Here is a 25,069-nt window from a genome sequence, read left to right as displayed (position 1 = left end):
TGCTTACTTGCCGTGTAACATTGGGCAAGTTACTTAACCTCTTTGTCTTTCAGTTTTCCTCATCTGTATAATGAGTGTAATAACAGAACCTATATAGTATTGTCATGAGGATTAAATAAGTTAATATGTGTAAAGTGCTTAGCACAATGCCTCTAATGAATGAAGTTAGCTTCAGGGAGCAGACAGTCAGATTTGGAATTAGAGGGCCTATCTGAATGTCTCTTTTGACAAACTACTACTGTTTGACTTGGAGCAAGTCACTGAACCTCTTTCAGCCTCAGTTCCCGCATCTCTAGAATGAAGATAATAATACCTGTCCTTCCTGTCTCATGGAGTAGTTATGAAGATGAAAACAAAAATGAACTGGTAGAAGTAGAAACATTTTATAAATTACAAGATGCTCTACAAGTGATGTACAGCAATGTGGTGATGAGGACGGAGCACTCGGCTTTGTGGCAGGAGAGGTGACTTCCAGCTGCATGACCGTGGAGTGGCTCACCGTATCCCTCTGTGCTTCCGTTTGCTGACTCTACATGGAAGAAGAGGTGGATCTAGAGCAGTGGTTCTCAAAGTGTGGTCCCTGCACCAGCAGTACCGGCATGGCCTGGGAACTTGTTAGAAATACAAATTACCTGGCCCTATCCCAGACCTCCTGAATCAGAAACTAGGGGTAGGCCCCAGCAACATTAATTTTAACAAGCTGTCCGGGTGATTCTGGTGTCCAGCAAAGTTTTCAAATCATCTGCCGGAGCCACCAGGTCTAAGTGCTGCCTCATATGGGCAAACTCAGCCAAACTGGCTCCTGAAAGAAATGTTTCTTCTTTTAACCAACTGGTCATAGTCCTAGTCCCAGCTGGATTTATAAAGGAGAACGCTTCTGCTAAGCCATGTCCCTTTTTGCTGGAGTGTTGCTTCATATGGTAACAAAAGCAATATCTCGATTCCTTGTTGGAAACAGATCAGTATAAATTACAAGTAATTTTTTTTAAAAAATATGCCTAAGTGTGGTAAAAACCACAAATGTAAATTGATTTTCAAAGATGTGAATACATTTATGGATGACAGAGCTATTTCTTCAAGGCTGCCCTTCCTTCATGCTCCGTGGCATCTTTGGGCAAACACCAGACCTGGTCTTGGCAATTCTTTGGTTTCAGCAGTTCTGCCCATGTCTCACGTCTCTTCTGTTCTTTGAAAGCTCCCCAGACATGGGCTACTTCTCCAGCCTGACTCCACAGTACTTGGTTTTATTAGGACTTTCCCTACAGGCATCCAACTGATGAATCCTAGAGTCTCACGGTTGGAATGGAATTTCAAGGTAATCTGGTCCTCAGCCTCCCCTGTAACTCTTCACATAGTTTTCCGTGTTTGGCACCCGCCACCCCCATCCCTGGTAGCAGGAGCTCATTACCTCCTCAGAGAAAATTATGCCATTGCTGAATAGTTGCCTGCTAGAAAGTTCTTCCTGACTTTGATCTGCTTGGTGAACAAATGAGCTGAATAGCTTCTGTGCCCCAGCACCTCACCTCTCTGACAGCTCAGAAAATGGGTCCAGTGGTCTACTAACAGACGTGTACTTATTTAGAAAATTAGTCGATTGTGGATGTTTGTGCTGCTGCATATTGGAGAAGTGTGAAGTGTCCTTGACAGCAGTCTTGGAATGAAGGAACCGGATGTCTGCCCACTCCGCACATGGGACTATAAGGCAGAGCCAGTTCTGCAGAAGACTTGCCCACAGGCTCTACTAGCAACGGTCTGGGGCTCTGGATGGGTCTGTAGAGATGTGCACAGTCAGCCAGTCCCTGTGTAAACCACCTGCTCAGCTGTTGGCTCCCCCATTCCTTCAGTCAGTACTTGCCAAGCATCTCCAGGTACAGGTGGGGAGAGGGAGCAGCCCACAATATCATAGGAGAGACAGAGCCTCTAGGTTCTGTGAGAAAAAGCTGTGTAGGATATAAGCAGGTATAGGACAGCAAGGGCTTTGGAGGCAGCTCTGGGCTTGAATTGCAGCCCTGCCACTTACCAGAGATGGGGGCAAAATGTTTTACCTCTGCCTATCTTTCGGGATTGTAAGGTTTAAGGATTAACTGAGATTATGTACCTAAATGACTTAATACGGTGCCTGCCAAAGGTAGATTCTCAGAAGAATTGCAGAGGTGGCATCTGAGCTGGGCCTTGGGGCTTTAGTTCCTCTTCACTGTATCCCTTATTCCCCTTGCTCTTCCTCCAGCACTAGAAGATCCTTTAGTAGAGCTTGTAAATTCTTACCCTTAAAGCAGAGAGAGATGCCTTCAGGGTAGGAGCTTGGCAGAGCTGGTTCTTTGTCTTGCTGGCTGCCTCGGTCTCCCCTGGGCGGCTGCGGGTAGCAACTTCACAGGCTTCGATGGTGATGTACTTGGCCAGAGTCAAACAAGCCCAGGTGGGCTAGAAAGCCCTGGGGCCTGTTGGTTGCTTTGCTGACAGAGCCACAAGGCCTACTCCAGACTTGCGCTTGAAACTGGATTTGGGCTGAATTTGGCCTTGCACTCTCCCAGAGGGCACCCGCTGAGGGGTGTTTTGACCAGGTGGGTGTATATGACAGATTTTATTTTTCACACAGATCATTGAAAAACATGCAGGACACAGTCGGAGTAGGGTATTTCGGGAGGTGGAGACGCTGTATCAGTGTCAAGGAAACAAGTGAGTATAGTGTTGGGTTACTTGCTGCTTCTCTGGGGGGATGCTTGGCTGCATAAAAGGAAGTTATTCTTACCATCTCCTGACCCCAGCAGTTAGCTCTCACTCTTTCCCCCACAACTGTGTATAACTCCTTCCATCTTTCAATGTTTAGAGAGAGAAAGAGAGAGGAGAAGCAGCAGCAGCAAAGAAGCTGTCTTCTATTTAGGCTGAAATACTGTACATATCAGGAATTTATGCAAGTTAGAAGAGCAAGCAATCTGAATCAGTGGCTGCTTGGGAAAAAATGGGGTTTTATTTCTTTCAAGCGCCTGTGGAAAGCAGGCTCACTGAGTGTTGCCTAGTAGAAATCTGTAGGGACCTGCTTTAGTTAATAGATGAGGATGATGAGAACTGTTAAGACTATTTGCGCTGTTTTCTGTTCCTCGCATATTTACATACGTGCAGCTTCTACTAAGGGTCCTGAAACCTTGTTTAACACTCGTTGCTTGATAACTGGGCCAAGGTGGTCTCTAGCCCCGTCTTAGTCTACTCACCACCCTCTCCAAATGAATGGCTCTCCCATTGTGGCTTTAAATCAGGGTGACCTCTAAGACGCTGCTCCCCCCTCTCTCTCCATGGCAGGGTCAGCAGGGAGCCAGTGGCCAGTATTGATGGCTTTGTCATTAAGCTTGGAGGAAGGGGGCTGCTGTTGATTTAACTCCAGGCACTGCCTCTACAATCTTCTTTCAAATTAGGCCATTTGGCCATCTTATTCGGACACCTTTTTGCTAGTAAACGCCCGGTGTCTCCCAAAATGGTCAGCATTTTTTATGAGGGACAGATTTTTATTTTCAGCCCTGCAGCTTCTGAGTTCAGCATTACAGACTCTACTTGGTTTATTTCGTTCTTTAAAAGAAAAAAAGCCCCCAACACCTCCAATATCCAGGCTGGTGGCTTCCCTACTGAGTTACAAGACGACCTTGTTGGCAGAGCGCAGTAATGCTCAGGCAGGCAGAGAGTGCTCACCGGGGAAGGCCACAAGTGCTACAGTGGCCGGGAACGCGGCCGTTTCATTAAGTAGCGCTTAGCAGTTAGGGTCTAGCGGTGCCCACGTTAGGCCCCAAGTCTATTTGACAGATGTTTCCATTTTCTCCAGGCAATGTAAATACTGCCCCGTGATTTATGGGCAAGAGGGAGGGCAGGTAATTATTTGCTGCTTGCCTCCAGGACACACACCTACTATTCAGTGTTATTAGCCGCAATTGCTTCCAGTCGGCTGCAGATTTTATTCAGTTTAATGTGACCGGGACTTTTTTATAACTCTACCTAGTGGGTTTTAGGGTTGGGGTTTGACAGCACAGACTTGGTGAAAACACCAGAGACTAAACATTATGGAAAGATAAGGTGACCTGAATCTTGCTAACACCATTGGCTACTTCTCAAACATGGGGCTTTAATAAGCATTCTGATTTCAAGTTGATTTCTGCCCTGTTACAGGGCATTGGTTTTTGTTTTTGTTTTTTTTTCATTGTGTATTTGTAAGTGGGCTTCAATATATAATACTATTTTCCCTATTTAAGGAACATTTTGGAGCTGATTGAGTTCTTTGAAGACGACACAAGGTTTTACTTGGTCTTTGAGAAATTGCAAGGAGGTACTTACTGTTGAGTATGTGTTTGGACTTCTGATTAAGACCCAGGGCGGTGATCATCCATCATGAATCCCAGAGACTTCTAAAACGAGTCAAGCTAATAAAAAGGATGAAGGACTTAAAACTGCCCTTGATTTGGGAGAAGGGAGGCCGGAGGGAAGGATGTAATTAGCATTTTGCAGAACTCAGAATGTCACCTGTGTGGACGTCTATAAATGCCTTCTCATTATAATAGGACTCATATATAGATACATTTAGTCATCAATTTATCAATCCATTGTTTTGACACATTCACTATTTAATGAAGTTAGTTATGGGGTGGGAGCTCTTGCATTCACTGTGAAGTCTAAAAAGGCTCACCAGAAGGTGCCATCCTTCAGATGGACAGATGCCATTCTCGGCCATCACCACCATCACCCACACACATGATCACCGGCATATATATTTAAGTTGCTTTTCTGACATAGAGAAGCCCTTTCTCTCCCCATCACTCACCCAGCCCTAGGAAGCATTTGCAAGGTGAAGGTTAGGGAGGATGTCTGGAGCCTAGTGGAGGGCTACACGGAGGGGTTTGGTGGTTAAGGGAGCTCCATCACTTACTAGCTGTGTGACCTTGAGCAAGTCACATAGTCTTTCCCAACAGTATTCTCTATATCTGTAAATAAGGATAATGACAGCACTGGGACACTGTGAAGATTAAATGAGATAATTCATGTGAAATGCTTAGCTCAGTGCCCCGTAGGCGCTAAGGGTTCAATAAATGTCAGCTGTAACAATTGGGTATGCTGGGGGCTATCTTAGAAGTGTGTAGAGTATTACTCGCCACTCTCCCTTTTAACAAATTTGAAAATAAGAGACTCACTACAGTAGAGCAAGCCTGAGACCTAGCCAAGAGCCAGTTTTCTCAGAATGTTCCACAGCATGTTGGGATCCTTTGATTATTTAATCTGGCAAGTGAAAGATCTTTCATCCCCTCCCCATGACAAAAACCAGAGATAATAAGTAAACATGTGCCATTTTTAGGATACAGAGATGACACCTTCTGCCCAAAAATACTGGCTTCCAGTGGTGAGCACAGACCACATGGAGCCAAGCCATATGTTCGTGCCTGTGTCTACCCCACCCCTCCCAACCACACTAGCACCGTGAATTACCTATCTGAGATGCTTGATGCAGCCAGGGTCATCAGTAACTGTATCACTTAGAGCGCAGCTCTACTGAGGGCCGACTCAGCGGGTAAAGAGAGTGTGTGGTTGGCTCAGGAAAACCCATCCCCCCAGGAGTCAGACCATAGGTCCTGATGAGGAGAAGTCTGCACAGGCTCCGAGACCTGACTTACTGGGCTTGGGTCCTGATGATGCCACCACTTCCTGGTGTATGATCTTGAGCAAATTGCTTAACCTTTTTTGGCTTCAGGTTCCCCATCTATAGCTGTGTAATGGGGATGACTCTATTTTGTACATCTTGTACAATTGCAGTGAGGATAAGATAATCTATTTAAAGAGTATCACATAGTGCTTGGTATATAGTTAACTACCCAGTAAATGTTAGCCATTGCCAACAAAATAATAATAATAATAACAATAATAATAATAAATGGGAAAGTTCGGGGGGAAAGCCATTTTTTTCCCTTTTACTAGACCTTTACATAACGTGTAAAGGTGTGGCTTTTCCATTTGAAGGCATCTGCTTTTGTTTGGACTGAGATCAGATGCAAGGGAGGAAAAGTTCCTCTAGAGAGGCCCCCAACCCCGTGTGGATTCACTTTTAGTTCTTTTCGATTTCAGAAGCCGAATCTGCCCCAGTGGCATTAATATTTTTTGGTCACTTAAATGGTATTCTCTCTCCCTTCTGTGCTCATCATAGACAGGTACAGAAGATAGGCTTCCAGTTCTGTTTGGTCCAGTTTTGTGCTGGTACCTGCTCTGTGCCAGGTACCACACTGGTGCTGGACATTTAGCGATGAATAAGCCTATGTCCCCACCCCAAACTTTTGAAAACTTGGCCTCTGAGAAGTTACACTTACTAGAGCCTGAAAGGCATTCTTCTGTGTCCCTCTGCTCTCCAGGCTCCATCCTGACCCACATCCAGAAGCAGAAGCACTTCAACGAGCGAGAAGCCAGCCGAGTGGTGCAGGATGTTGCCGCAGCCCTTGACTTTCTGCATACCAAAGGTTAGCCAGGCCTTGGCTGTGGTGGGTGGATTGGGCTGGTTGCCTCTGAGGACCAAGGGAGAGGGGCAGGCCAGGTAGAGGGCTGGGCCAGGAGCTGGTACAGCTAGCAGGCCCACCCAGGAGGGTGAGGGGGCAGGCCAGGGTGGCTTCTAGATCTCTGATGTGAATGGTGGGTAGATGTGGAGCTATTAAGCAGGATAGGGATACAGGAGAAAGAGCAAGGAGTAAAAAAAAATGAATTTCATGTTGAACAAGGTATGTCTGAGTGTGTGTATGTGAATGATCTTTTCCTTTACTAATGAAGAATGCAAAAATCATGCATAATATGACCTAGACTCTAGTATAAATATTTGGGTATTATTCAGTCTAGTCTTTTAAAATATATCACCTGTATCTCTCTTTTCAAAATTGGCATGGTAGTATACGTGTAGTTTTATATCTTGTTCACAATAAATGGGAAATGCATTTTTCTATTAACATGGTGAGTTTGACGTATCTGTTGAACATTGTGTAAATAGCAAGCTGCTGTTGTTTGAATTACACTTCAGTTTACAGTTCCTTAGCTAGAACTTTTGTAGTAAATTAAATATTTTTGCAAATGATATGTTTTTGCATTTCTTGAAATATGTTTGACTATTACATATGTTTTTAAAATTTGCCTAACAGCAGTGCCATGGCAAAAATGAATTCTGGCTTCACCTTTTTACCAGCTGTGTGCTCTCTCAGTAACAATGCCTACCTCCTAGAGCTATGGTGAGAATTAAGAGAGATAATAATGACATCATCAACAGTAGCTAACACTTACGTAGCGCTTGTTATGTGCCAGGCACTATCCTGGGCCTTTTATATATATTGATTCGCTTACATAATTGTGTGTCTCTTGCGTATGTGTTGTATACTTATAACATATACATATATAGGTGGAGCATAGTGCCCGGCACATAGTGGTTCTTCAGTAACATTTCCTCCACCCTCCTCCCCCGCCAGGCAGAAGGCATTTTTACTCCGCATACTGATTCCCTTAAAATTACGCACTCTGCCTGGCGGGCATGGGGGTGGAGCGCATGCCCTGAGGCTTAGTTCTGCTCCCTTCACTTCCATGGACGTTGGCCAGCCTCATCGTTTGTGAGCGCTCAGGTCCACTTGCAGGCATGCTGCTCCCGCATCCCGCTATGTGCCAGTGATAACCGTGCAGACTGGTGAGGCATGTGCCGGAGGGGAGGTTCACCAGTCCACCTCGCTTCCTCCAGTGGCTGAGGAGAGCGCTCCATGCTGACGCTGCCCAGGTTGGGGGCCTGACTTGCACATGGGATGAAAATTCCTAGAAGGGAGTGTCTGTACTTTGCACAGCATGATGAATAGCAGTAGTTCTGTTTCTGAAAGCTGGGATGCATGTACGTAACACCTGCCTGACAGAGATTTACAACTGCTCCCCAAGCCGCCTCTGTAGATTGCAAAACTGGGTCACACTTTTTATAAGATCCATACCTTGGAGGGGGGTAAAGGCGGGTTTTTTTGTGTTTTTTTTTTTACCAGAATGCACTACAGGGAACAGAGGCTGGTGGTGTCTTAGGAGTTCTGAAATGCTAGTTAACATCTAGCTGGCCAGCTGCCCATGTGACTAGAAGTTGGCGGTGATGAAAAACAATTTGCAGCTGAATTTGGCTGTTTTCTAAATAACTTCATGCTGGAAAGATGAATTGGGTTAGAATGGGTCAGCCTGAAACAAGCTCCATACTTTTAAATGCTGGACGTACTGCAGCTCAACCTCTGGGAAATGAACTGGAGCAGTTCGATGGCTGGTGTGCTCACTGAGGCAGGCCCACTATTACGGCCTGGCTCTCAGTTCGCAGGCCGGGGGACAACGGGGCCATCGGCACCTATTTGGAGAGTAAGGCTCCACATGTGGCTCGTGATCCTTCTGTGGGAGCACTTGCTGTAATGGAAAATATCTTTCACTTTTAGCGCGGCGAGCTGCAGCCCAGCTCAATTTGTGCAGCCTGGACGTAGTCGCTCTGGGTTCTCATTCAATTAGGTGACTGATGAAGTTACTTAGCCTGCTGGAGCTCAGGTTCTTCTTCCCTAGTGAAGTGCCTCCTGCTGGGGATCTAGAGAGCTGCCTGAGAAGTTGATCAGCAAGGGAGTTGTAGTGAAGCAGAGTCTGCTTTTCCCCATTATTCCACGAATCCTCTGCTGCTTCCCAGTACTTCCAAGCAGTAGCCGTTTGGCTTTTGCTTGACTTTACAGCCCTCTATCTCTGCGCCGTACACTCTGCAGGAGGAAAAAGGAACGGGAGATTTCTGTGTCCACCACTAGAACACCATGGCCATGAGTTGGTTCTTTGTCCCTGTCTTTGGTTAGAAGGGGTTTGCCCCCAGGTGCCTTCTTGGCCAGGTCAGCAACTTTTAATGCCTCACGGGGTAGGCTGTAAATCCGCAGTCTCCTTCAAGGAGGTCTGACCAAAATACAGGAGAGGTTTCTCTTAAGAACAGCACCCTCAGGCCAAAGCAGTCCTTGCTGAGCTTCTGGCAGGACTGTCTTGGACATGCAGAGCAGGTGAGAAAGGAACCAGACAAGCTTTGGGAGACTTATTAACTAATGCTTCATCCTCTGAACATTCAGGGAGTCCCACGGAAGGAATCATTTTTTTTTGATTCAGCCACACAAGAAGAAATGAGGTAGAGCAGTCCCAGCCCCCTGAGATGCTCTTAAACAAGGCACTAATTATTTCTTCACTGCTGTTCCAAGCATCGCTGTTTGCAGGGCTCTTTGCTGTGCTTCGTATTAGGCTGCTTATTCTGGGTTGTCAGTGCAGTGCTGAGAGGTAGGCTGGCTGGGATTCATTTAGCCCTTCTTATCCCTGACTGACTTCTAAAGCTTCCGCTTCAAAAGAACTTGCAGAATCAACTGTGCTTTTGGTCTGTGTTTCTGGTTACTTCTGCCTCCTGCAGCTCGTTGATTTTTTAATGTACCATAATTGGGAATTAATCTGCAAACAACAGCATTTGGAAAAAATTAATTGTGTGTGGAATGTTTGATAATCAAGTGCATATGTTAACCGTTTTCTTTGCTCTTTGTCATTTCAGGCATTGCTCACCGTGATCTGAAGCCAGAAAATATATTGTGTGAATCTCCAGAAAAGGTACTTAGGGCCTGATTTGGGATGTCACAGTTCATACTGACTCAGGGAAGCCACCCTTACTTTCAATGTAAATCATTAGCAGCTCTCTCGGCCTCAGGTACCAAGTTGAACTGATTATTATAGGCACATGAGAATATTATACCTAACGTGTAGTGTTTCTACATCCCAAGTAGGGCTAATCCTTGGCCCTTCTGTGCTCTTTATCAGCAGATTGGCTTAAACCTGAGTGTTTGTAAAATATATGAGACCTGCACAAAATGAATGTTTTCTAATCCAATGCACCTACCTTTAGAGCAGTAGATGTGAGTCAGACAGCAACTCCATCTTACATCAAGCAAATCTCTGCCTGTAAATGATGTTTATGTTATGGTATATATGCCTGCCGGTGTCCACCACTAGAAGTGATAATTAGGAAGCAAGTTCTTGAAAAGGGTTTCTGCTTCCATTTTTATTTCCAAAGGTGCCCATTAAAAAGAAGACATTTTTACTTGGTGTTGAACAAATGCAACCTATTTTAATCTTTATCTTAACCTACTAGTAAATGGAAGTGTTTGCATCTTCATAGCATGTATGAATTTGACAAAGTCTTTGTTTGTTAGGAGGGACTTAGGCCCAGGTGGTTTTGATGGCCCACATTCCTAGCTGTGTGTGTATACATGTGCATATACATGACACACGTGTCTTGGTCTGGATTAGGGGAGAGCTCATAAATAAGGAGTGGCTGTGAGGGAACATGTGAGTCAGCCTGCTACTTACAATGCTTTTGTGGGGAATAGAAATGTATTCACTCAAATAAATCTTGTGACTTCCTGTCAGTGGCTCTGGCATAAAACTTTATAATTTATCACGATTATCACTATGGTTATTATTAATAATTATGTTTAACATTTCTTGAGCACTTAACATTGTACCAGGCACTTACACTTCTTTTATCTAGTATTTATAAAATCTCATGAGGCGGACACTATTATTATATTCATTTTATGAGGATAAGGAAACTGAAGCTTAGATAGATTTAGAAACTTGCCCAAAGTCACTCAGCTGATAAGTAGTAGAGATTAAAACTAAGGTAGTCTGACCCCAGACTCCACTGGTGCTCTGAACTACTCTGTCATAGTGTCTCTGGTTTACAGTGTACTTTCATGTCCTTTGTTTCATTTGATCTTCATGACACAGATTTGTTCCCCTTTTTTATGGCTGACGTTAAAATTAAGAGAGACTGAGTGTAAAAAGGCATCATCAAGAAAGTGAAAAAACAACCCACAGAATGGGAGAAAATATTTGCAAATCATATGTCTGATAAGGGTTTAATATCCAAAATATATAAAGAACTTCTAAAACTCAATATCAAAAAGACAACTTAATTTAAAAATGGGCACAGGGCTTGAAAAGACATTTCTGCAAAGAAGGTATGCAAATGGCCAGTAAGAACACGAAAAGATGTTCAACATCCTTAGTCATCAGGGAAATGCAAATCAAAACCACAGTGAGATACCATGTCACACCTACTGGGATAGTTACAATACAGAAAATAGAAAATAAGAAGTGTTGATGAGGATGTGGGGAAATTGGGACTCTTCCCCATCACTGGTGGGAATGTAAAGCAGTTCAGCCACTGTGGAAGACAGTTTGGCAGTTCCTCAAAAAGCTAAGCATAGCATTACCATAGCACTCAGCAATTCCACACCTGTGTATATACCCAAAAGAGTTAAAGACAGAGACCTGAACATCAGTGTTCATAGCAGCACTAGTCATAATAGCCAAAGCTGGAAACAGCCCAAGTGTCCATCAGCAGATGAATGGGTGAACAAAATGTGGTATATCCATATAATGGAATATTGTTCAGCCGTAAAACAGAGTGAAGTTCTGACGCGTGCTACCACATGGATGAACCTTGAAACCAGTATGCTAAATGAAATAAGCCAGACACAAAAGGACAAATTTTGTGTGATTCCACTTATATGAAATATCTGGAATAGGCAAATTCATAGAGACGAAAAGTAGATTAAATGTTACTGGGGCTGGAGAGCAGGGGAATGGGGAGTTATTGCTTAATGGGTAGAGTTTCTGTTTGATGTGATGTGACAGTTTTGGAAAAATACTGGTAATGGTTGCCCAACAGTATGAATGTAATAATGCTACTGAATTGTACACTTGAAAATGGTTAAAATGGCATGTTTATGTTATATGTATTTTAACCACAATGAAAAAGAGAAGCTAAGTGAAAAAGAGAAGAAGAAAGCTAGAATGTAAGGCAGAGAAAAGGGAGGGAGGAAAGAAACAGAGGTGGGAGCTGCAGCAGGTAAATGGCGAATGGTGACTAGCACTTTTTTTTTTTTGACTCGCTCGCTGTGCTACTCCACCACGCAGGCTGTTCTCATGCATGCACACAGCGCCTCCTGCTCGGCTCCAGAGATGACTCACGCTCTCTGCAGTCTCGGGTGCAGCATCTAGTCCCAGTGGACTGGGCTGCTATGTTGATGCTGCCTAGAGTGACCAGCCATCCCAGTTTGCTCGGGCCTAAGGGATTTCCTGGAATGCAGGACTTTTCCGTGCTTAAACCCAACAAAACCCCAAGTAAGCAAAGACAGGTTGGTCACCCTAAGCCACCTGAGGTGCTCAAGGGTTTTATGCAAAACTCCTTTGCCCTGCAGTGAGTGAGCTACAAGGAGTCTTTCAGGAATACGTGCTAACTTCTCTAACTTCTGAGTTGCAACCTACATTGTTGGCAAGAGTTCCATAGGTTTGCTCCTTGTCTTATACGAAGTTCACAACCACAGTCTGACCCCATGTAGTGCACACATTTTCTCCTAGTCGGGAAATAAGGAAGGAGCATGGAGAAGAGGACACCTTAGGACAAATCCTCAGGCGATTTCTAGTTCACTCAAGAAGAGGGAACATGACTGCCAGGTGAAGCTGGGCTTCAGTGTGGCAGCCACACTGTGGCAGTGTACCCACATAGTCACGCTGTCTCCTCACGCCCTTTGGCTGCTCCTATTTGTAACTTTGCTTCCTGCTTTCCTTTTCAGGTGTCTCCGGTGAAAATCTGTGACTTTGACTTGGGCAGTGGGGTGAAACTGAACAACTCCTGCACCCCCATAACCACACCAGAGCTGACCACTCCAGTATGTATGGCTGGGCACCTGTGCCCTCTCCTTCTGAGCTCCTGTCCCTAATGCTCTGCAGACCAGAACAGAGGGCTAAGGAAGGGAAACCGAGTGTATCTGCTGCTGCCTGAGTTGTTGTTTGGCCTCACTTCCTATCTTGACAACCACCCCCATCCCCCACCCCACCCCTGCTTAGGTGCTAGTGGAACTGACATTAGAGCTTTCAGTTTGGGGTGGGTCCACTGCTCATGAGGAGACGAATTATATCCATAATAACAGGCTGAGCCCTGACTCCTGACCCAAGTGAAGACAGACACTACTCTCAGGCCCACGCTTTTGCATATGAGCGTGTGGACAGCTCCCATTCCCATGGCGGAGTCGGGGCGCGTCCACCTTACAGTGAAGGTTAGGAGTGTGGCCTCTGTGGCAAGAACTGAGAGGTCTTTGCACGTAAGGGCCTGGCTGAGTTATCCTGTTGCTTCTCTCACTTCCCATTTCCTGCTCAGATGGTGCTGCTGGGAGCTATTTCTTCCTAAGACATCTCCTGTACATACTGGATATACTATAATTATTATAATTCTTTTGAGATTTGCACGCTTCAAAAGTGAGTTTTCCTAATTTTTTTTTGGCTGAATTGGGCCTTCGTTGCTGTGCGCGGGCTTTCTCAAGTTGCGACAAGCCAGGGGCTACTCTTCGTTGCAGCACGCAGGCTCAGTAGTTGCAGCACGCAGGCTCAGCAGTTGCGGCGCACGAGCTTAGTTGCTCTGCGACATGTGGGATCTTCCTGGACCAGGGCTCAAACCCATGTCCCCTGCATTGGCAGGCGGATTCTTAACCACTGCGCCACCAGGGAAGTCCCTAATAATCTTTTTTTAAGACGTTTTTAAATATGCCCATGTCTCATTCTAAGCAACATTATTAGAGATGTCTCTGTATTAGCTTCTACTACACTGAGCTACCTTATTCTCAAAGTCATTAACTCTAATTGCCAATAACAAAGAAAACCTCCTTTCTCCACTCACCATCTTCCCATCCAATTAGTTGTGTATGTTGCAGGGCTGTGGGGAGGGTTGCCTCCTGGTGAGCCTGAAATAATGAAGAGGGAAGCAAAAAGAGTTTGTTTTGTTTTTATCAGCAGTCTTCCATGCAAGTATGGGAGGAAGGAATCCTGGATTCTTGACCTGGGTTTGCCACGGATGTGCTTGAACAAATCCCTGTCGCATTCTAGTCCTTGGTTTTCCCATCCATAAATGGGAGAAGTGAGGAAATCAGCTTTGTTCTAAGAGCTCTCCTAGCTTTGATGATCTCTTAATTCTAAATTCTTATTCTTCCATGCTCAAAGCTAGCAGGGAAGCTTGGCAGGACTTCACTTTAAGAAATCCTTGCTGGGCTTCCCTGGTGGCGCAGTGGTTAAGAATCCACCTGCCAGTGCAGGGGACACAGGTTTGATCCCTGGTCCAGGAAGATCCCACATGCCACAGAGCAACTAAGCCCGTGTGCCACAACTACTGAGCCTGCACTCCAGAGCCCGTGAGCCACAAGTACTGAAGCCCACATGCCTGGAGCCTGTGCTCCGCAACAAGAGAAGCCACCGCAATGAGAAGCCCGCGCACCGCAACCAAGAGTAGCCCCCACTCGCCGCAACTAGAGAAAAGCCCGTGCGCAGCAACAAAGACCCAACTCAGCCATAAATAAATAAATAAATAAATAAATTTTTTAAAAAAAGAAAGAAATCCTTGCTTTATGGAATTGGATCTCCTCCCAAGAGCTGTGCTCCTGGTACATTGACGTACCTGCTCATTGAGTGACTGTTTACAGAGAGCCAGGGCAGGGAGAGATTCCTGGAGCTTCTTGACCAAGGGTCTCTGCCTACTGGCGAAGGACCTGAGAAGGTAAGAAGGTGACCTGGAGCTAACTCGTCCGGTGGATTGTGGGGAATGATAGGACTCAGTTTACACATGTCCAGTGGCCCAGCTTTTCTACGTGCCTGCGTGGCACCAGTCAAGCTCTCTGGCTCACTTTCTCGACAGCTTCTTACTCTGCAACTCCATCCTCTTGCTCAAGTCCCGTTACGGTCCCCTGCCTGTGACTAAGCCTCTCTCTTCTCTGCCATTTCCCCCTCTCCACCTCTGGCCCCGCCCAGTGTGGCTCTGCAGAATATATGGCCCCTGAGGTGGTAGAAGTCTTCACGGATGAGGCCACTTTTTACGACAAGCGCTGTGACCTGTGGAGCCTGGGTGTGGTCCTCTACATCATGCTGAGTGGCTACCCGCCCTTTGTGGGTCACTGCGGAGCCGACTGTGGCTGGGACCGGGGAGAGGTCTGCACAGTGTGCCAGGTGAGCACAGGGCCTGCTGGGAGGTCAGGCGGCTGGGGGAGGCCAAGCAGGACTGGGCTTGGTGATTGTACCTGATCTGGAATGGGGTGTATCATGCCCTTCCCTCTCAGTCCAAGAGCAGCCACCAGGTGAGATGGAGATCATCAGGCCCTCAGCCCAGAGAGGAGTTCAGGGGAGGATTGTTAGAGAAGATCATTCCTGAGCTGAGTGAGTCTCAAAGGAGGAGTCTGGCCCCCTCCAGGAGGGGAAGAGATGCAAGAAATGCAAGTAGAAGGAACAGCACGAGCAAAGATAGGAGGTTTGAAACAGCGGTGTATGTCGAGGGAGGAAGAGGAAGGATAAGGATGCTGGTGGCGGGAGATGAGCCCGGTTATCTGGATGGAGGGCCCTGGATGAAGGGCCGAGGAATTGGGCATTGTTCTGTAGTGGACATTCCTCACTCATCACCCACCTGGCCCTCCAAGTAGCATCGCCATCCCACCCACCCAGGTCATTCTGTGTGGTTGGATGATTTAGGGGAGGGTGGGGGTTGGGGAAGGGGCCCTAGTCTGGGAAATACCCAGGCCACTAGCTGCAGGTGCAGCTGAGGTCGATTGGACCCACGTGATCAGACCATGACAGGCAAATCCTGCCCATCCCCTGGCCAGTGTGGCCTCACTAGGAATCTTCTTTACCTAGAACAAGCTGTTTGAGAGCATCCAGGAAGGCAAGTATGAGTTTCCTGACAAGGACTGGGCTCATATCTCCAACGAGGCCAAAGACCTCATCTCCAAGCTCCTGGTTCGAGACGCGAAACAGAGACTGAGTGCCGCCCAAGTTCTGCAGCACCCGTGGGTGCAGGGGGTGAGTGACTGGTTGGGGGGGTGGGGGCGTCCACCTCTTCAGGGCTGCAGCAAGGCATGAGGAAGCTCTCACACCCCGGGGGCTGATCTCAGCTGGAGGGAGCCGGATGGCAGCTTCAACCCCTGTGCACGTAGAACTGAACTGACCCCTGACCTAACCCCACACCGAGCGCCTTACAGATATCACTGACTCGGCTCTAACCTTGGCCACAGACTAAGCCCCAGGCGGCCCATGCCCCCTGGAATGGAAGAGGCCTCTGGGAGATTCTCCGTGTGCGTCCCACTATTGGCAGAGGCACACAGCAGAGGGAGCAGCCTGGATGGTAGCACCATCCCCTAATACAGAAATTTCGTTAGCTGAGAGCGCGCAGAAACAAGGCCTTCCCACCCTGCTTGCTGTGCGGCTGCATTGGGGGCTCATAGGTTCCCCTTGTGCTGCTGGGGTCTGGCTGCAGCTTTCCTGAAAGGCAAAGGCTGGTGTTTTCCCCAAAGGAAGGCTCCAAGTCTTCACTAGAAAACATTTTTAACCATCCTCCTCAGTTAATCATGATACCAAACCTCTGTCCCTCCAAGGGGTCTGCCAGACCTCCTGTGATTTACTGTGTCTCCTTGGTCTGCCAGTCCCTAGCCAGCCTCAGTGGCCCTGACAGTGGAAGGAAGCAAGCGTTGCCAGCCCGTTACAGGTGGGAACCCAATCCGTGGGTCTCCAAGTGGCTGATTCCCAGCCACCCAAGAGCTGCTGCAGCCACCCAAGTGCTGCACCGCTGAGCGCTTACCACATGCCAGACACTGGCAGTAGTGGGAGGAGCGAGAACCAAGCCCTGTCTTCATGTTCTGATGGGGAGAGGGAACCAAGGGAATGAATGATAGGATAGTATGACAAAGGTGTTATCAAAAGCGTTCAGGGCACCAAAGGACAAGGACCCACCTCTGCTTGGGACAGGGGTTGGGGGGCAGCAAGGAAGGGGGACTGTCTCATGGGGGAAGTGACCCTGGAGCTGGGTCTCGGAGGGTGATTAGGACTTTGCCAGGTAAAGAGAGGGCTCTCCATGCAGAGGCAGCTGGATTGGGGGCTGTACCTTGCTTTCTGTCTCCTTGGAAGGTCTGACCCTGCAAGCACGCATGGGCAAGTCCCTGTGCTGGGCCCGAGCCTCTAGTAACCTACCCACTCCGCTGGCTTGGGTGGGGGCAGCTCTCGAAAGAGGGAGCAGCGCTTACCCACACATCTGTCCTTCCCGTTCTAGCAAGCTCCAGAAAGGGGACTCCCCACGCCGCAAGTCCTCCAGAGGTAAATGCTCCTGCTGCACTCCACGCCCTTCCTCATTTGGCTTTGACTTTCCCCTCAAGCTCTCAGCCACACTGGGGCCCATCCCCCCGTGGGGGACGGGGAGCCCATCTCTAGGCTCAGGTATCCTCTTCCTGAATGGGCTCCTGGCCTCCCTCTCCTCACTCCTCTTCCTTGTCTCCCTCTACACTAGGTCTGGCTCCCTCTCTTCTCTTCTTCCACCTGGATGGCTTCCCCTGCCCCAGCATCTTTAAGATCCCGCCTTAGGCTATTTGCAGGAGGAAAACCTGTTTTGTGGATCCACATGAATCCTAACTGGAAATCACTATTTACAGCCCGAAGCATACCAAGGTTTCCTTCTACTGCTGCGGGTTGGTGAAAGTAGCAGGAACCTGGGGCCTTGTAAGGCAGAGGGACCAAGTGTCATATACACTACTAGACAAACAATAATAATGGCCACTGTACAGGAAATACTTAACCACCCGCCAGGTATCGTACTAAGGGCTTTACATATATTGAATCTCATAAGCTTTACGATACATTTAAAAGAGAGGTGCTCCTATTGCCCCATTTTATAGATGAGAAAACTGAGGAATAGATAAATCAAGTTAACTTACTCAAGGCTACACGGTAGCCTAGGGAGTGGGACTTTGAACCCAGATGTGTTTGACTCTAGTGCCTTTTAACACTAGATCATGTTCCCAGTGAGCACTCCCTATTCCCCAAGGGCCAGGGCTAAGTAAAGCCTCATGGGAAGCCCTCTGGGAACCAACCTCCTGGCCAGTTTCTGGGAGTTAAACAGGGAAGTATTACACCTTTATAGTCACAGTTCATTTGGGCCCAGCTTGGGTTCCTCCCTGATTCTCTAGAGCTGCATCCAGATGCCTTGAGGCTCCAAACCTCAGATCCACCTGAGAAAACTGATTCAGCAAACCCAGAGTGCCCGTTACATGCTAGCCCTGAGCTGGGTTCTGGGGACACAGACGTAAAGGCACAGCCCCTGCTCTTGGAGCCCCCTGTCCTGACGGGGGAGAGGGATGTACATGGGTGAGTTTCAAGTGCCGTGACCCTTCCTCTGGTAGAGCGTGTGCAGGGCTCAGAAGAGGGGGCTCTGTATGGAAGGCGGTGTTTGTCCCAACTCCTAAGTCCAGAGACTGTCCTTGAGGCTCAAAGCCTTTCCAGCCCCAGTGAAGTCAGATTCCAAACCCATGCAAGAACTTCTTCAGAGAGCAGCCTGTGCCAGCTCAGAAAAATCCAGTGGGAGCATAGAACTGCAGCAACTGGTGCGGGTGTCGAGGAGCTGGCTGGCGGACCCCGCTGAGCCCTGCCTCCCTCTCTTCTCTGCTCCCCCGATCCCTGCAGAAATAGCAGCACAATGGACCTGACGCTCTTTGCGGCCGAGGCCATCGCCCTTAACCGCCAGCTGTCTCAGCACGAGGAGAATGAACTGGCGAAGGAGTCAGAGGTGCTGGCTGAGGGCCTCTGCTCCGTGAAGCTTTCCCCTCCCTCCAAGTCACGCCTGGCCCGCCGGAGGGCGCTGGCCCAGGCAGGCCGCAGTGGAGACACGCAACTGAGCCCGACACCCACAGCGCTCTGACCCACTCCGGGCCCCAGGCCTTGCCCCACTGGAAACCTGTGAGGGGCCTGCTCTGCGGCTGCATCCAGGCCTTTTCATCCCCAGAGGCTCTCGTCCTCCTTTCCCCAGAGTCCTCAAGGAAAAAGCTTTTTCCGAAGGGGTTGTCTTTGAAAGGGAAGCTATCACTTGTCACTTTGCATAATCGCCTGCGGCAGGGACATCTCTTTACTGGGCTCCTGCCCACCTGCTCACCCGCCTGCGGATCGAGGATCCAGCCCGCTCTCACTGGCTGGGGCTGCGGCCTTCAGGGAGCCAGCCTTGAGAAGCGTCAGTTGACAGAGGCTCTTCCCTCTCTCTGCACTGTCACCCCCCTCTGGCGGTCCTTCCACCTTCCTCTGTCCTCCGGACGTCCTCCCCCTTGGCTGAGCGAAGCCATCCCCTCAATTCAGGGAAGGGCAGGGAGCCTTCTGCATTCAGGAAGCCAGATCAGTCTTCCAGTCGATAGCGCAGAGAAGCACATAATCTTTCTTTGCCATGACCAAAATGTGTCCGTCATTTATCATCCTCTTCCTTGTTTGGGATTGCTGCTAAAGTCAGTATCATTTCGTTTTTTTTACAATATTTGGCATTTTTTCTAACCGTGCTCTTCCGACAAAGATGAGACTTTAAACTCCCACTGTGAGCCCATGGACTTTCCAGAGCTCTTAGGGTTCACTCTTCTCTCCTGAACTTCCATGCATTTGGAAGGTTTTAATGAGCTATTTCCTATTACTCTAACTGGTTTTAAGCTGTTCAGATGATGAGTGACTTAGAGACCAGTGTGTCTGCTGCTTCCTTCCTCGAGCCCGGTGTGGAGGGCAGCGCAGGTCTGGGGCACTGAGGAGCTCTGTGCCTGCTGTGGAGCCAGTCCGGAGGCTGCCCAGCCACCCTGGTCTGAGCCATGTGGTGCCTTCTGCTGGGGAGCTGATAGCTGAGCATCAGCTGAGCTGCTTAGTTATCTAAGAAAATCGATTTGCATATGTCAGATGTTTTTACAACACAAGGATGCTATTATGCATTGTGCTTATTTTAATAAAACTGTTTTAAATTCTAGTGCCTTCCTGGTGGTCCTTTCTTTACCTGCAACCCTGAGGAGGAGACAGGCCTTCTAGAGAGGGGCTGGGTCCAGCCGAGTGGGGGTGCCCCTTGTCGAGACCTCTGAATATAGCACTTCAGAGGATCCATAACACAAGGTGAAGGAGAGATCATTGCTTCTCTTTTTTAGGTGAGGAAATGAAATTCATCAAACATTTGTCGATCTCCTTTTCTGTGCCAGGACCCAGAGATAAGTGGGAAACAGCCTCTGCCTTTTAGGCTCTCCCTATCCAGTGGAAGAGGCCGTGTCAGCAACCATCACGCAAGCTGGCTTCAAAAAGCACTTTAACAGGCGTGCCCTGTACCCAGCCCAGCCCACCCACCCAAGTGGAGCAGAGTCCCGTCTGTCTGAAGCAGCACTAAGCCTTTCTTGAGGCTCCATCGTGTGCCTGGGACTGTGGTTGTCCTGCCAGAGTTGGCAACAAAGAAAGATGCCGCCTCGATCCACAGTCCTCATGTTCTTCGAGCAGAAGGCTTCTGTGCGCGTTGCCTTAGTAATCCTCAGAACCAGACTCAGAGCACTGTATGGGGAGCGCCTTTAGAAATTCCCAAGGAGGTGGCAGAGGGAGCTCTGAGTGTCAGGGCAGAAGACTGGGCGCTGCTGCCAACTTTGCTCCCTGGGGGAGCAGAGAGCCCAGATGGGGAGCGGGGCTCTTCCCTGTGGGGGCAGGTCATGGGCCAGGCTGCCAGGTGTTCTACACTGTGAATCCTCCATGTCAACGAGGACATACTTTTTGTTGATGGTCCTTCCTTTGCAGGAACCCTTACCATCCTCATGTCCCTTCTTCATCTACCCGGTGTGGGATGGGCTGGATAAATTGGCCTGCAGAATCTGAGCCTTTTGACCCAAAGTCTCCCTGTCCCTGGGGACTGGGAACCAGGGTGTGACTTGTCTCTGGACTCCAACCCCACCCTGGTCAATCCTCCAGGTTGGCCCAGCAGGGATGTGACTTACAGGAGCTTCCTGGACCGAGTATTCCACCCATCCCACTCCCCAGGTCCACCTGGCAAGGCCTCTCTCATCCACAGCTCTGCTTAAATGCTACTGTGCCTACTTCAGTTTTGCTGGCATTATTGTGCACTTACTAAGTAACAAGTACTTTCTGAGAAGCTCACAGGCATTATCTCATTTAATTCTCAGAGCAGTTATATGAGGTAAGGTGCTATTTTACCCCACTTAACATGAAAAACCAAGCAGAAAAAGGAAAAAAATAGCTTGCCCACAGCTGTAGAGCTAGGAAGGTAGAACTGGAATTCTTCCCAGAGAGACCTGATACCCAGAGCTGTGCTACCTGGGTTCAAATCCCAGCTCTTCCACTTACTGGCCTTGGGCCCTGGGCAAGTTACATAATCTCTGAGGGTCTCAGTTTCTTAAACCAAAAATTGGGGAGGCTAGTGCTTACCTCGTGGTGGTACTGTGAAAGTTACAAATTAATAAATGTAAAGTGTTTAGAGCAGTTCCAAGCACACATAGTAAGTGCTCAATAAATATTACAGTAGCCGTGATGGTTGTACTTAGTTTTATTGTTGTCTCCTGGGGCAGAATTGCTCAACTGGGCCCCAGTGATGGAGATGAAGAAAACCTTTTTCTTGGCTTGTGTGGGTGGAGATGTGTCTGGCCTTTCCACACGGGGCTGGCCTCTGGCCCTTTGTGGGATCCTCCTGCTGGCAGGCTGCTCTGTCCGTCTTGACGGGGGTCCCTGTCCCCACGGGGCAGCTGTTATGCCACAGGAAGAGCCAGGTTGGGGGCTGGGGCCCTGGGTCCTAGTCCTTCCTCTACCACTGTTCACTAGGTGACCTTGGGAAGTCCCTTGCCCTTTCTGGGGACCAGGCCATGTGCCTGGCTGTGCTGGGCAGAGGCAGACGTGCTGAGGGAGGCTCTGGGGCCTGGAACTGTGGCAGCCAGAGCCCCAGCTCTAGGGCTCACATGCGGGCTGCCCTTAGGAGAGGGCTGAAGTGTCCTGGACCTCAGGCTTCTTGCCTCAAATCCAGTCTCGGCAGGCCTCAGCCCCAGCCCATCCTGATTCAAGTGGACCCTGAGGACTCCTGTCTGAGCTCCATCTGGGGGCTCAGGTACAGGGATGGAGTCTTTCTCCCTCCAAGTGTCCACCTGCCTGAGCTCTGAGGGCCCCTCCTCCCTTCTGGCTGACTGCCCCTCTCCAGATCCAGCTCGGTGAACAGCAGTGCCCTAGTCCCACGCCAACTGCTCCAGCTGCTGAGGTCTGACGGGAGCAGCGAGAAACAAGGTCCCCCCAACGGCTGGCACTCTTGTTGCCATGGTAGCAGTTGCCTTGGAAGCCACTTCCCCGACTTCAGCTTCCAAACAGTCCGGGAAAGCTGCCTGTCCCCCAGGGGATCGGTGAATTAATCAAACTCTTTTCCAGGGTCCTCATCCCTCAAGGAAAATAAACAGAACTAAACCAAGCTGAGGCCTTTTCACCCACTCTTCCTCCCCACCCCCATGCCACCCTTGGATTTGGTGCTTCCGGGAAGGAAAGAGCATAGGCAGGCACCCTCCAGCCCTGGCCTCCCAGTCAAAGAGATTTTGTGACAGAATTCAGCAGTGACTCACGGCCTAGCCACACTCTGGATCCGGGGGCCTGGAGGGCCGAGGCTTCAGCTAGGAGGGCTCTGAGCTTGGGGATGGGGAAGTGTGGGGTGGTCAGGCTCTAGAGCCTTGGGCTCCCATCTCATCCACCTGTGACAGTAAGCTCATCACCCAAGGGCAAGCATGCACTTTCTTTTTCAGAGCTGGTATGGCCAGTATTGAGGAAAGAATTGGCAAGCCTCCCTCTCTACATTTGTAATCAACAGAGGAGCAGGTGTCACAAGTTTCCAGTAGCCTTTAGTGACACTCCTGTCAATGCGGGAACGATGCAGGCCTTGACTGATTCTTCTGAACACCATGTCTCCCTCTGATGATGGGGTTGCCAATTCCTCCCACCTCAAATAAGATAATTTAGAGATGTGCTAGCGTACTTCCCAGCTGAGCGGGGAATCTGGACGTTGGGTTCCATCATGGACTCTGAAGCCGTCCTTCCACCTCCCCATGTCTCGGTTTCCCCATCTGTTCTGGAAAGGAGCTGGGAGGTTCTGTGATCTTGTAACTGACGGTGGCTTAATGTGTCTCTCCTCCATATGCTCTGCTCTGCCTCTGTGCCCTGAGAGATTTACAGTGTCAAAGGAAACTCTAATTTAGAATTTGTCTCCAGCTTTTAGAGGTCAGGGTGTCTGGAATCTGAAACTCACAATGCACAGGTATCCCTGACTGTGGCCCCTGCCATCCCCATCCCCATTCACCAGATGAGCAAAGTGAGGCGCACAGTGCAAGGTTCCCACCTCGGAGAGGTGGCCGGGGAGCCTCTGTCTTGCTGATGGTTTGGGAGCGTCGCCCTCAGCCTGACAGCAGGAGAGGAGCCGGCACAGGCCCTGCCGGGCCAGAGTTACGCAGACACTTAATAGGGGCTGGGGGCGTTGTGGAGGGTGTTCAGGTTCCCAAAGCTTCATGTCTCAGGAACACGTTTTCATGGACAACTATTTTGATGGCTCCTTCTAAAACTAGTCAGTGGGGGATAAATTATGTGTGACAGAGACATGGGCTGTCATTTGATGCCTAATTAGAGGAATAATCAGACCTCATCCTGGCGAGAGGCACAGGGGATGTTGGCAGCAGCAGCTGTGGCTGGGATGCCCACCTCCAGGGCCTTCCTCGTATGGGGCCGGGAACATGGCCCTGGGGCCCATCGGTGCTCTGTGGTCACCCCTCCTCTCTTCACACCTTTGAGTTCATACGTGTCCCCGCCCAGGCCTCACTCCAGCTTCCTGACAGGGCCTTCCTTCAGCTGAAGCTCAGTCAGATGACCCTGGCCTTCCCAGACCCCTACCCCCACCCAGGAAAGCCTCCTGTTAGAGACAGAGGTCCCATGGTGCCCGCGGCCCTCCTCTTTGCCAACCCGAGGTGGTCGTACAGGTCCAAGCCCTCCCCGAGCTCTGTCCTTGTGTCCAGAAGCCCAGCCCAGGTGCCCTCTATCCATTCAGTGGTGCTCACTCCCTGAACCTGCCCTCAGGGGGCTCACCGTCTACAGAGGAGACAGAGCGTAGGGACAGGTGGCAGGCACTTCAGTGTGGGGATGCAGCCACTCAGGTGCCATCAGGAATGGCTCTGCAGAGTTGGGGCTGCCCAAGCAGGGTCCTGCAGAATGAGACTTCTCCAGATGGCAGAGGCCAGGTACACACTCAGCAGAAGGGCCACAGAGGAGAAGGCCCAGGTGGGGGGTGTGTGGCAGGAGGAGCTGTGGAGGCAGGTGGAGGCCAGAGGCCTTGGGCCTGGCTGCATCGGACGGCAGACATGGAGGGGAGAGATGGGAGATCCAAAGAGAGGCCAGTGGGGCTGGTGATGGGACCCTGGGAACTGTGCTGATTCATTAAGGGCCAGAGAATGCAATTAGTGATGAGGGCGGGCACTGGGGTGCGGGGCCGGGCTGGGCTGGGTTACTGCTGCCCGGCCTTGACTTGGTGGCTTCTGCAAGTAGGTCAGACAGGCTGGGCAGAGCTCAGCCCGGAGGTCAGGAGGCGCCAGCCTTGTCCCCGTCTCCTGACCCCAACTGCTGACACCCAGCCCCTGCCAGTTCCTCTTCCCAGCCCTAGCCCCCTAGCTTGCATGTGTTTCCTCCCACCCCTGCACCCACCACTGCTCTTCCCTGTCAGCCCCCCGCCAGGGATCCCAGGGCAGATGGAAGGCTCACCTTCTCAGCCCACTGGCAACTGAAAGGAAGCCTACCTGAGGAGAAGAGGGTCGCCTGAGATCGTCCTCAAACTAGGACCTCTCAGCCCTGCCTGGGGGCCCAGAGGTTGATGGGAGGGGGGAGGAGGGAGGAGAGGCGGGGTTAGCGAGGGGACTTGGAAGGACCCTCTCCCACTCCTCCTCCTGTCCCTGTCGCTGTTCCTGTCTCCTGAGCCTCGTCCAGGTCTCCTTCCATGCCTCCGTCTCTGAGTCCCCAAGCAGAGGCCCCCAGGTGCACCTCCAACCAAACGGACAGCAGAGTGGGTCCTGAGCATGTGGCCAAGGAGTCTCCTCACATCTCTGGCTGCCGAGCCGCATGTGAAGCTACCCGCTCATCCTGCCCCGTCCAGGACCAACAGTGGAACCTGGGCTGACTGCCCTAG

The 25,069-nt window shown here is 49.6% G+C and overlaps 1 protein-coding gene across 5 annotated transcripts in view; it reads left to right on the top strand.

Annotated features, from left to right (window-relative positions):
- Positions 1-19,861, top strand: part of MKNK1 (MAPK interacting serine/threonine kinase 1) — a 53,729-nt gene extending 33,868 nt beyond the window's left edge. Inside the window, exons 7-15 of one of the 5 annotated variants that reach the window (XM_057542899.1) lie at positions 2,597-2,676; positions 4,236-4,309; positions 6,375-6,479; positions 9,566-9,621; positions 12,651-12,746; positions 14,872-15,066; positions 15,745-15,909; positions 17,153-17,196; positions 18,556-19,861. In XM_057542899.1, the coding sequence (XP_057398882.1) occupies positions 2,597-2,676; positions 4,236-4,309; positions 6,375-6,479; positions 9,566-9,621; positions 12,651-12,746; positions 14,872-15,066; positions 15,745-15,909; positions 17,153-17,196; positions 18,556-18,790 (1,050 nt within the window). In that variant the 3' untranslated portion in view covers positions 18,791-19,861. Of the gene's footprint in view, positions 1-2,596; positions 2,677-4,235; positions 4,310-6,374; positions 6,480-9,565; positions 9,622-12,650; positions 12,747-14,871; positions 15,067-15,744; positions 15,910-17,152; positions 17,197-17,386; positions 17,545-18,555 lie in introns of those variants that run through there. The other 4 variants (XM_057542894.1, XM_057542908.1, XM_057542905.1 and 1 more) reach the window with 4 other exon arrangements.
- Positions 19,862-25,069: the final 5,208 nt, after the last annotated feature.

Source organism: Balaenoptera acutorostrata, chromosome 1 (assembly GCF_949987535.1).
Source record: "Balaenoptera acutorostrata chromosome 1, mBalAcu1.1, whole genome shotgun sequence".
Taxonomy (NCBI): domain Eukaryota; kingdom Metazoa; phylum Chordata; class Mammalia; order Artiodactyla; family Balaenopteridae; genus Balaenoptera; species Balaenoptera acutorostrata.
The sequence above is the reverse complement of the archived record's forward strand: the minus strand, read 5'-3'. Positions and strand labels throughout refer to the sequence as shown.